The sequence below is a fragment of the Micropterus dolomieu genome, linkage group LG03, assembly GCF_021292245.1.
Source record: "Micropterus dolomieu isolate WLL.071019.BEF.003 ecotype Adirondacks linkage group LG03, ASM2129224v1, whole genome shotgun sequence".
NCBI classification, from domain to species: Eukaryota; Metazoa; Chordata; class Actinopteri; order Centrarchiformes; family Centrarchidae; genus Micropterus; species Micropterus dolomieu.
The window spans coordinates 27,795,193-27,807,552 of NC_060152.1; the positions used below are offsets into that span (position 1 = coordinate 27,795,193).

Here is a 12,360-nt window from a genome sequence, read left to right on the forward strand (position 1 = left end):
ACAGATTAATCCTAAAGTTATCCTCACCATCTGGAGGACGGCCCTATGACTTTTCCATCTGCCTGGCAGGAAGGCTTGATGGCCAGGGCCTTTCCTCCACCATCTCTCCACAGGAAGAGTGCATCTTCCTCAAATATACACCGCTGCTTTGTCAGCCCACTCTCTGCAAAACTATGTGCTCTACAGCAGTGATTACTAACCAGAGGTAGTTCTGCAGTTGTCAGGGGAAACATCAGAATCAAAATCAGAAATAGTTTTATTGCCAAGTAGTTTTCACACATACAAGGAATTTCTCTGGTGATAGGTGCGTAAATATTGACCTAATCCTTGTGGCGTGAGGTTTTGGTCCTTATGGACCAAGGTGTGAGTGGTCAGCCACAATCTTTCCTGATCGCCTCAGAGTTGTGGAGGCGTGCAGATCCAGGAAGGATGGAAGATTGCAGCCAATCACCTTCACTGCGGAGCTGATGATACGCTGCAGACTGCCCTTGTCCTTGGCAGTGGCAACAACATACCAGATGTGGTGGAGGAGGTGAGGATGGACTCAATAATGGGGGTGTAGAATGCGCCATCATTGTCTTTGACAGGTTAAACCTCTTCAGCTGCTGCAGGAAGTACATCCTTTGCTGGGCTTTTTTGGTGTGGGAGCTGATGTTCAGCTCCTACCTGAAGTCCTTGGAGATGATGGTGCCTAGGAAGTGGTAAGACTCCAGAGTGTCAACTGTGGAGTCCCACAGGTTGACGGGGGTTGGTGGGGTGGGCCCTTTCTCAAATCCACCACCATCTCCACTGTCTTAAAAGCGTTGAGCTCCAGATAGTTCTGGCTGCACTAGTTCACCAGATGGTCAATCTCCCACCTGTAGGCGGACTCATCCCCACCATAGATGAGCCTAATGAGTGTGGTGTTATCCATTAACATCAGGAGCTTAATGGACTGGTGACTGGAGGAGCAGCAGTTGGTGTACAGGGAGAAGAGCAAAGGGGAAATAACGCAGCCTTGAGGGGAACCGGTGCTGATGGTCCTGGAGTCAGTTTTCCCAGCGTCACATGCTGCTTGACAGGAAGTCTGTGATCCACCTGCAGGTGGAGTCAGGCACGCTCAGCTGGGAGAGCTTGTCCTGAAGCAGAGTCGGGATGATGGTGTTAAAAGCAGAGCTGAAATCCACAAACAGGATCATAGCATAGGTTCCTGAGGAGTCTAGGTGCTGGAGGATGAAGTGAAGCGCCACGTTAGCTGCATCGTCTACAGGCCTGTTGGCTCTGTAGGCGAACTGCAGGGTAGTGTTGTAGTACTCGAGACCGGTCTTTTTGATGGTCTTGGTCTTGTCTCGGACTCGACCGCATTTGCACTCGGTCTTGTCTCGGTCTCGAACATTGAGGACTCGGGATTTTATTTCAAGTCAAGACCAGTCAAGACCATAACTTTGGGAATATCAATAAATTGTTTTTGCATTGTCTTATTTGTCAACATCCTAACTTTGATTGGAAGTAAAACATATTGCTTCAAATGCAACCAATAACCCTAATTAATGACGGTCACCCCTCTCTGCGATGCTTACGTTGATTTCAGCTCTTGGTGTTTGTATGTGGGTGTTTTAATGGGAATGTGGATCTTTCAGATCAATTTGTGAAGTACCTATGATCTCGTTCCACATTTTATTGCATGCCATGCAATGCAGGGAACTGGTCTTGGTCTTGACTCGGTCTCATCCTCCCTCTGTCTTGGTCTCAACTGCTCTCAGCCCCTAAAAGTCTTGGTCTTGTCTCGGTCTAGATAAACTCTGGTCTTGGTCTTGACTTGGTCTCGGTTTGGGCGGTCTTGACTACAACACTACTGCAGGGGGTCCACGAGTGGGTCTGTGATGGATTTGAGGTAGGCAGTAACAAGGCGCTCAAAAGACTTGAATACTACAGAGGTAAGGGTGACAGGTCTGTTGTCATTTAGTCCTATGGTCCTTGGTTTTTTGGGTCTAGGATTTGAAGCAGGCAGGCACATGTCTCCACAGCTGTACAGTGCTTCAGGGTTGTTAGGGAGACAGAGTTTGGCCCAGCTGCTTTGGCAAGGGGGTTGTGCCTCCTCAATAGATGGTGGATTGGGACTGATCGGTGGAGTCATTGGAGTCAATGGTGTCAGGACTGTTGCCCGTGATGTTACACAGCTGTCCTCACAGAAGCTGATGTAGGACATCATAGCCTCTGTGAACCCAGACTGTTGGACATCCTAGTCCAAGCACACCCAAAGGTCATCTATAGCTTCGCTGGTTCACTGTTTTGATATCCTCACCACAGGTGAAAAAACATACACCTCCAACTTTCATTTAAGCATCGCAACTAATTTGGAAAATGGAAATTACGATTTGATAAAATACAAAATAAATTCACATAATGAGTCAGTCATAATAAACCCTGAAGAAGATGTGTTGTGATAGAGTGTGTGAAAACTATTGAGCAGAGCAGTTGAAATAGTTTGCTAGATTTGCGCTCTACTAACATTTCATTGTAATTCACCGCGGTCAAATAAGAATTTGTTATGATTACATTACGATCAAAAACTAGCAAGTGCACAACTTCGCTAACACAGCCAAACATCAAGCAAGTGCAACATCACAAAACATGGCTATATTACTTACTTGATTTATAGCTAGCGGCAAAACCTCTGTCAGTAAAACATCTGGCTGATTTTGCTCAAGTCAACAACTTTGCTAACAGGCAAACATCAAGCAAGCACAACAACACAGACACAGCAAGAAGGCCAGCTCAGCTTCGGTCTTACATCCTTTCAGCTCTTTTAGCTAATCCCAACGAGTGAAAGACAGTATGCTCTTGTCCGGTCCCTGGTCGGCCACTCTATTTTTCTATCTTAATTCGCAAAGTCTTCTTCAGTCTCTTCGCAGCCTCTGCCATGATATCCAAAAATTCTTTACCGAGAATACCGAGCTAGCTTGCCCTAAAGCGCCGTTGTCACTGGGTGGGATCAGATCCCTTTAAAGAGAGAGCTGCGTCATCTCCATTCACTCCAGTGGACCAGTTTTTCACAGCAATGGCAGATCACATGCTGTCTCAATTCGGGTACTTCCTTGAGTATACGAACATGCAGTATACTGCGTACACTACGTACTTACTTGCTTAGTGCGTTAATTTTGACAGGGTAGTGTTGTCTCAAATCAAATACTGCTGTTGTGCACTAACCGGAAATGACTATCACAAGATTGCACAGAGGCTGCCTGCAGAGCTCCAAAACAACAGCCATAATAATAATAATAAAAAAAGTAAGGATAGTCCCCCTTTTCATACTATTTCTATTTATTTTTATTTTTTTAAGTTTCAAAAACCAATAATTTTCTGTACATAACGAGCCAGATGTTTCTTCATTTAATTTAAACTACTCAAATCTAATGACAGAATAACAGCAGTATGAGCATTTAAACTATCTTACAGCTGTGTTTTCCTCTGCCGTTTTTTGCTGCAGCGGTATGTGTGACTGCGGGAGCAGAGGGCTCTGTGAGCGGGCGGCTGGCCGGCCTCGCTAGCTCCTCCGGCATGTTGGCGCGAGCTTCCCCCGCCGCCACTTGCGGAGCTTCTGAACTCCGAAAACGTTCAAGCTTATTTTTAATCCGCCATCACTTTTCGTAAAACTGTCAATATTCGACATCTACACGTTTGATTTCTCGCCTCAAAACTTCTCATAAGTGGATTTAGTGATGAAATAGAGTACGAAACTTGTAAAAGCCGTTCTGTTGTTGGTCTCTCCCTTCTCCTCTTCTGCCGTGCTGTTGGTCCCGTCCCTTCAGCTACGTAGCTAAAATGGCGGTCGTTGAGGGTGAGAAGTGTCCATCATTCCACACTCAACTAATTAGCCGGTATGAGTGCACCATCCCGGTAGTGGCAGTGCACTGCATTTTGCCATATTTCTCAGTGTGAACCTTTTTATATACAGTATGTATGCATTCAAAAAAGTGTAATAATGGAAGTGCGCGAACTGAGACACAGCAGACACTGCTAGCAGCGTAGCGGAGCTGCAATAGAAAATGCTATTTGGGATGCACATTTAAAAGGTAAGACTTAGATAAAAATAGATTATATATTATTAGCACAACTGAATCAAGTTAACATGTGCATTAAAGCATGTTAGTGGATATCCCCCAGTAAATTAGAAGACTTAGGACAACAAATTAACAAACAAATTATGGTACTGGCAATGGATAAAGTTAGCAGCACACAATATAAACAGGGGCAGCCTATTAATTTATTTTAAAATACGTATTTTTATATATTTTTGTTCTGGGGGGGGGGTATTTCATTTTATTTACATATATTAGTCGTGCCTATATGAATAAAAGATTTCAAAACGTTTAACATTAATTATATCAGAACAGTAAACTGCGTGGTGGAGGAGCAGTGATGCTAAAGAGTACTACGTGGACCCATGGTGAGATGGAAAACAACAAAGAAGATATAACACATAAGAAATCATACTTAAAATGTCATATTATTTTCTTTCCGTTTTCTCATTGTCTGCATCCCTTATTTCTTCTCTTCTTATTGTATGAGCTTATTTTCCACACAACAATTCAGGCTGATTTACCCACAGCTAACAAACTATCTAGTAACTGATGCCAACATCAGCAGCAAAAGTTGTTAATGAAGTTCCAAAACTTAACAGTGCATAACTTGGTGGAATTTAGGGCAACTGGACTTTTTCTGAAACGTCATCTACAACCAAGTCGAGTTGCTCACGATTCAACTTTTCTTGGATAACCATGACCTGGATGAATCTTTACAGATGTGTAGGTTTGTCTAACCCTTTCTCTCTCTTATTCTCCCTCTCAGCACTAGAATCATAGGGGGTTCAGAGGAGCCTGAAGATTATCTGCAGTGATGTTTTTAATAAACCAAACATTAAGCCAGTGATGTGTTCTTTCTTTGTGGAAAAAGTACCTCACATATTTTTTTGTTGTTAGCCTCTTTAGTTGTAAGGTTGCTCCTGTTGAGGTGAGACAATCATTTTTTCCTCCTCTCCATGTCAGCTGGGAAACCATACATTCGTACTCCTTTTTCTGACTGACTGCAGCATCTCCAAACAGCACAATAAATCGTGCTGTAGACTATTGTAAGACAGTACACAGGCACTAACCATTTAACATGCTGTTTTCTGAGTTTATTGGAGATTTATTAAATTAATACATGACAATCATTGATCACCTGTATGTTCTATCTGAAGTCATAGAGATTACATTAGTCATTAAGATCAATTAACCCTGGTACCATGGGATTACTAAAAGTAATGTTAGAAAGGTAAATCTGATATGAATTTTAAACATTGTGTTTTCAAGAGGAACACATTTTCCAATGTAAAGTTAGCCAAATAATCCACAAGGTAGGTGATTGTAGCTGTTATTGTCAAAAATAAAGGGCTCTGGGTGGGACCAATGCAAACTTGACCAAACCGAACAATACCCACTGGGAACCTGGTTTCAGAAACCTAGATTAGACCGTATCTTGGTTTTAAGAGATCTTGATATGGTGACTACAAAAACATAATGCATTCACAAAAAAAAAATGTTTGCCCATTTTTTTTTTATTAATCTCAAAATCTAGTTGTTTTGTTTTATTTTTCCTAGACACAAATGAGCTACTTTTAACACTAAGATGAGACCAAAAGTTTTTTCTTTTAATTCTGAAATTCTCAAACTCAGGAGAAACAACTACAAATAATCTCATCTGTGTCTTACACTTGGCAAAAGAAGAGATTACTAAATAAATAAGTGTAATTCAAGTCTCCTGAATAGGGATCAGAGAAAAAGCTCCAAGATATGTCTCAGTTTTGTCTTAGTGACCCCACTTAGGGGTGGAAAATAAAGTTATTTTACTGAAGTACTTAAATCAAATGTTGAGGTACGTGCACTTTCATTTGAAGGGGCTTTAAACTTTTACTCCCCTACATTTCAAATACTGTATTTGATTTATTGCTGTTTATCTGATCCCTGCTGAGAAGAAGAAACAATATATCATTGAATATATCATTGAAATGCACTTTCAAATGACATGTTTTTCAATTTATCAATTGTCACAGCCAGCATAACTGGAACACCCACCACTTAGATATTAAAGGCTGAATGCATGCAAGAACTGCAATACAACAATGTCATACAGAATGAGTAATTTTAACTTTGATACTTAAGTACATTCACTATGCAAGACCTTTATACTTTTATAAAGTATAAAGTGTTCTTATACCTTTACCTGAGTAGTGGGACTTTTGTGGGAGATATGGTATTTCTACTTTTATAAGTAAAGGAACATTGTACTATATGTAAAGACAATCATTTGGGTGGCGTTTACTGTAGCTGTACCTTTGAACAGCAGGTTTGGGAATCAAATCCTGTTTGAGGTAATTGCTCTATAGTACCTTATCTAGATGCCAGCAGCCATACCAATGTAAACTGTGCTACTGCTGATTGACTGAAGCTAAACAGGTTTGGGCTTGGCCAGTACCTGGATGAGATACCTCCTGGGAAAACTAAGTTGCTGCTGGAAGTGGTGTTCGTGGCCAAGAGTGGGCAGTCTTCCCTCTGGTCCTAATAATTAGATCCCAGTGCAGTGATGGGGACACTGTGCTGTAGGAGCTGCCGTCCTTTGGATGAGATGTTAAACTGAGATCCTGAGCCCTTGTGGTCATAAAGATCCCATGGCACTTGTCGCATAGAGTAGGGGGTTTCCCGGTGTCATGGCAAAATTCCCAACCTGGCTTTCGGCATCTAATTATCCCCCATGGTAATTGGCTCAATGTTTCTCTGCCTCAAGCTGATGTGTGGGGAGCGTTTTGGCGCTAAATGGCTGCTGTGCATCACCCAGGTGGGTGCTACACATTGGTGGTGGTTGAGGTGAGTCACCTCCACTTCACTGTGAACTTCACTTCACTTTCAGTATCTATGATAAAGCGCTATATAAATGTAATTTATTATTAGTAGTTCTTCTCCTAAAAATGAAAACAATTTGCCAGACTGAGCAACGTATCTCCCTCAAGTCTCAAGTATGACTCCTGCTGCTAAATGTACCTATTTCTCCTAGTTTAAGAGCAACCTATGAGAAACAGGTCAGGCAACATTTAAACTGAAAGGAGAATCACTATTTTGATCCCTGAGCTGTAGAAGAGCAACCAATGAGCAATAAAATTTTCCTCTGGTAAAATTATTACACGGTTAAGCTTATTAGCACCCATACTCCATGCAGGTGAGTTTCCCCACAGGATTTTGAGGTATCTAGTTAATTCAGAAAAACAAGAGCAGATTTTTCCCTCCCTTCAAAACTCAGAATTCTGAGATAATAATTTTGTTAATTCAGAAAAACAAGTTTATGCATTTCACTTCTGTAGGCTAGCTGGAGTACTCTGATAGAATTCAGGATGGTGTGGCATGTAAACACTCTATCCAGGTTTCTAAACCTTCTTTGTCGGCACAGAACATAGTGACTGAACACACATGATCAGAAACCTGGATACTGAATCGTGTAATAAGGACATGAATAACTTTATCATATTCCATCCTGATCAAAACCAGGATGCTAATGTAAATGTATTCATTAAATGCACATGCTCAAGTACATTATGATGGCTGCTACATATGGTTCAAGGTCTAATTTTAAAACATGTAATGTGGCACTCCATTACCTGCAGAAACACTACATTTCTATTCAGAGCACAAACGTTCAGGATGAGCAGTCCTTTTGAAAAATTCCACATTGGTTTCCAGGCTTGTGGTATCTGCCCAGCTCATTGTGAAGTGATGTCAAATGGCGGACTTTTCCTCTAAGGCTTTGATTCATGTGTCAGCCCTGCTCCAACTAATAGATCCTAATCTGTAAATAATATTTCCCCCACGAGCTGTCTCAGCCTGACTTCCGATGTGATGCTCTACCTGTAATTACAGCCAATAAAAATCCCTAAATCGCCACACTTGCTGTTCAGATCAGGGTCATCACAGTTAATCACAGGCTGAGACTTGATAATGGTCCTTTGCTCATGCAGGGCAGCTAAAGTGTCAGGAGACAGGCAGATTAAATGTTATCTTTATTAGATGCAGTGAGAGCCACATTTTTCAGTAAAGGACCACATTTGTGCTATTAAACTAAAAGACAAAAAAGCAATAAAATTAGAAAATTTAATTTCCCTCTCCTCATTCTGCCTACTACAATCTAATATACTGAAATAGAGACAGGAAACAGGATCATTGCACAGGTGAGATGAGTTTATTACATGCCATTTTCTCTTTACATCCTTAAGTCTCTCTCCTTCTCTTGCGCACACACACACACACACACACACCACACACACACACACACACACACGGATCTGAAGACAAGATCACATGGTCCAGATCTGAGGTACCTACCAAGCTTACGTTGGCTCCAGGAGAAAAGCTGAAGAATAAATGAGAATAAAACAACTAAATAATGAAGAAAAAAATATAACTTAGCTGTTGTGTCTGTGTGAATATGGTCATTATTTGATAAAGGCACACCACCACTAGCAATAACTTCAAAGGGTACTGATCAACCCTACTGAGCATTTACCATTCACCAAAACGGCATTAAATAATATATTTTACTGCTGATTCCAGTAAGGTTACCACGTCACTGCAAATCAGCTGAAGCAACCAGTCAAAACAATGTAAGTATCAAGAGAGAAAGACCATAAACTGAATGTACTACCTTGGTAAACAGCTCACTTTACTTCTTAAGTACAGCTGATGTTGTGCCACAGTTAATAATTGGCACTCTTACTTTCTTAATCACATTGAGAGCTCCCACTGATTTAACACACACAAGCCCTCGAGGTGATGTAGTTTGGACCCATTTTGTGGCTTGAACATGTCAATTTCTTTGGCAACTTTAACTTCACATAACTAACGATATTTATTTGGGAAAGTCGTTAACTTTTCGTATTATTGGTTCACCAAGCAGACACCAAACGACAAAAAACATGCATCAGTAATCCCAGGCCCAAAACGTCTCCTCAGGACCACATTCAGTTATGAAAAACATTCTCTCACACATACTCATATACATACAAAAAAAAAGTTGAGCAGCAGTAAAATAAAACTTAAAGTAACACTGCGGATTACATTTGTATCCGACCCATCCAACATTGGGCCAGATGAGTGTGAGTGCATCTCAACACAGACTCATGGATCTGATTATGTTTCGGGGATGTTGCCAACAACATGGAGTGACAACTGCAGGGGATGTTCTCACTTTGATGGTATGTAGCTGCTGTGCTGTTAAACATCAGTGTTTGTTCCAGGTTGGGGCTGCCATGGGACCTCTGGAAGACCTCTCCACCACTATCAGCTCATCGGGGTTGTCACGCGCCTTATAATGGAACAGGAGGTCTTGGATTGCCCGCTCTTCAATCTACAAGGACAAAAAAAAGACAAGAAAAGGAAACTGAGACGGGGACCAAACCACACGTCATTTGAGGGTTGAGGAGAAAATGCTGACACTTAGAGCTTAATGATAATATGAGTGTTTTACATAATGGCAACCAGAAAGCCACAGGAGGGAAAAACAGTGTTTTGTGAAGGCGCTGACAAAAGCCTGGCGACAGCTGGAGAAGAGAAGACAGGGCTGTCAATGGACAACACTGGAGGCAGCTCATTTCAAACCAGCACTGTACAGAGTTTGATGTTCATTAGATAAATGACTGCCTAAATAACACCCTGAAACACCAACACTATGTTTTCACACACAAGCCTTACATTCAGTCATGTGTGTGAGAACTAACGCGCACAGACAAGACGCGTTACCTGGATGAGCGCCAGCGGCTTCTCACGGCTGCGGATCAGTGCCGCTTCCTGCTGCTTCTCTTCCTCGACAATGGAGGCAAAGGTCACCAGGGAGGAGAGGGGAGGGCTGCCCACCGCTCCCAGCACCCATGGCCTGAGGGGAGAGACAGAGAGAGAAAGGGAGACAGACAGAGGGAGGATGGATATCAGTGCCCGTTCTGTGCTAGCAACAAGAGTTTAAGTGCGTGGACAGAGGCTGAGTCTACTACTACTGACAAGCTCCTGTGTGTGAACAGCTGCCTGCCTTTTAATAAGATGCATGCAAGATTTTTATCCTTGTTCAGCAAAAGGATCACAAACTATTATTGGGTAGACCGGAAAATTGGGTGGGACTAAGAGGACCAGTAATTTGATTGATTTAAATGAAATCTGAGGAATTGAGGAATTTTTGGTCTTTATTGGAGAGTTCAGGTCTACATAATAAATAAATAAGTGCTCGTATGGGGTTCCACAGAGTCCGAATCTTGGTCCTATTTTGTTTCATCTCTATATGCGTGGTGCAGTAGTTAGAACCGTCGCCTCACAGCAAGAAGGTCCTGGGTTCGAAACTAGGTCGTCCCAGGCATCAATCCCAGTTTGTATGTTCTCCCCGTATCTGTGGGAGTTCTCCGGCTTCCTCCCACGGCATACTAGTTAATTGGTGACTATGTCAGCTATGTCAGTTGTTCTCGGTAGCTCACATCACAGGTGCTCATCTTAATCCACTGTTAATTAAAGCCTCAAAATAAGAAATGTGAGCATCTTAAACCCGCAATCACTTATTTTTTCGCCGAGTATGTTAGCAAAATGTTGCCCATTTACACATCGAGCAGACACAGACCAACATTAGCTCAATGTAAGTCCAGCTAGTCACCGACTTTGTCTGTCTGCCATTTGGTACTGGGCATGTTTGACATACAGAGGGTTTTTAAGAGGATGTTACCTGTACACAGCTGCCTGCTGCGACCAAAACGATGCTATAAGAGCAGTGAGAGTAAATTGTTGAAAAATCTTACGGCTTGTACATTAATCACTAAATTGTTTAGCCCCAAAATGTATAGCTGACCTGCTTACACAATATGAAATCCTCTGCAAAACATTTACTCTCCTGTTTCAAGAGTTAAAGCAATCATTGGAAAAGCTCTTTGCAGTTACTGTCACTCTTGTGGAACAAATCACCAGATGATCCAGCTTTATGTCTTTATTTTCATTTTTATATCAGGACTGGACTAAATTTGTATACATGTCCACATTTTTTGAATAAAATCTTTTAAAGTTTCCATTTCCTTGTAAAGTTTATATGTTTGAGCAGCCCTTTGAAGCTGCCTTGTATCTGACTGCTATACAAACGAATTTGCCTTTATACACACAAAGAATGTTTCCCTATAAAAACAGATCGCACAACACATTTTTTCCCCTCTCTGAATATTTATATTCTTGGTCTCTGACAGTACACAACTCGTCTTGCTGTTTCCTATTCCACGAGAACACTGAACATTTATTCAACATGACACATCACATGATTACATAAAGTCCCTGCAGTCTGATTTGTGTGCGCTTAAGTGATTTCCTATTTCATAGTTGCTATGTGACTGGTTGGAGAAGGCAATTACTAATTTGTTATAAATGTGGCCAAAAACATTCCTAATCACTCATATGGTGAATGTTAAAGCTGTAGGGAAAGTAGAGTCTGTGTGAGAGACACACCTCTGGAAATGGGGGGGGGGGAAAGGCGTCTATCAAAAGATTATAAAGGCATCACTTGGGATATGGAAACAGTGTCCCAGAAGGCAGATGAGAGGTTACTGCTGATTCCTGAGCCTTGAACTTGTCTGTCTCTCTGCTCATCTGAACACCAAGAGGAACCTGAAACCGGTTCCCCGTTCTGCATGATCCGTTGTGACATGAGGCCTGCCCTTATCAATACTGATTAACATCACAGATTTCTCTACAGTGACTCACACAGCTGTTTAATATCTAGAAGTCCGCTCTAAAAAAAATTGCTGCATGAAGTGTGGGTAAACTTATAACAAAGGAAGTATGACATCAGATAAAGCAAGCAAAATGGTTGACATGGAGATGGCCTAACACTTAATTTCTCTCTAACACACACACACACACACACACACACACACACACACACACACCGGCCACACATATACAATGAAAGATCATCTGCCTTCATGGACAGATGTTGTATGTAATCCAACAAGAAATGCGTAATTATGGAGCTCACACTGCTGTCTGTGTGTGCTGTGTTAGTCCAGCTGTCTGAGGATTTTGCAAAGGTCAGTGCGACTCCGTGTCTGCGGACAGGTCAACCAAGCTGTGCTGGGTCAACTTGAGCTGTTCACTCAGACCAGGGCGTCACGTCTGTCGATCTCTGTCTAGCAGGATTTAACTAGTGGAGATCCTGCTAGTCAGCAGTCAAGACTCACAATTTAGTGTTATTATCATTTTTTTGCAATCCCCGGAGAATCAGTCTTACATAAACACTTCTTGTTACCTCCCCTTTTTATTTCTTGATCTCAAAACCAGT

General features: G+C 41.8%; 1 protein-coding gene across 4 annotated transcripts in view; it reads right to left on the minus strand.

The window, feature by feature from the left end:
- Positions 1 to 8,225: 8,225 nt before the first annotated feature.
- ibtk (inhibitor of Bruton agammaglobulinemia tyrosine kinase) overlaps positions 8,226 to 12,360 on the minus strand; it is a 22,749-nt gene continuing 18,614 nt past the window's right edge. For 3 of the 4 annotated variants that reach the window (XM_046045097.1, XM_046045095.1, XM_046045094.1), the window contains 2 exons: positions 9,804 to 9,936; positions 8,226 to 9,411 (listed from right to left, as the gene is read on the minus strand). In XM_046045097.1, coding sequence (XP_045901053.1) covers positions 9,286 to 9,411; positions 9,804 to 9,936 — 259 coding nt within the window. In that variant the 3' untranslated portion in view covers positions 8,226 to 9,285. The remainder of the gene's footprint in view (positions 9,412 to 9,803; positions 9,937 to 12,360) is intronic. The other variant, XM_046045096.1, reaches the window with a different exon arrangement.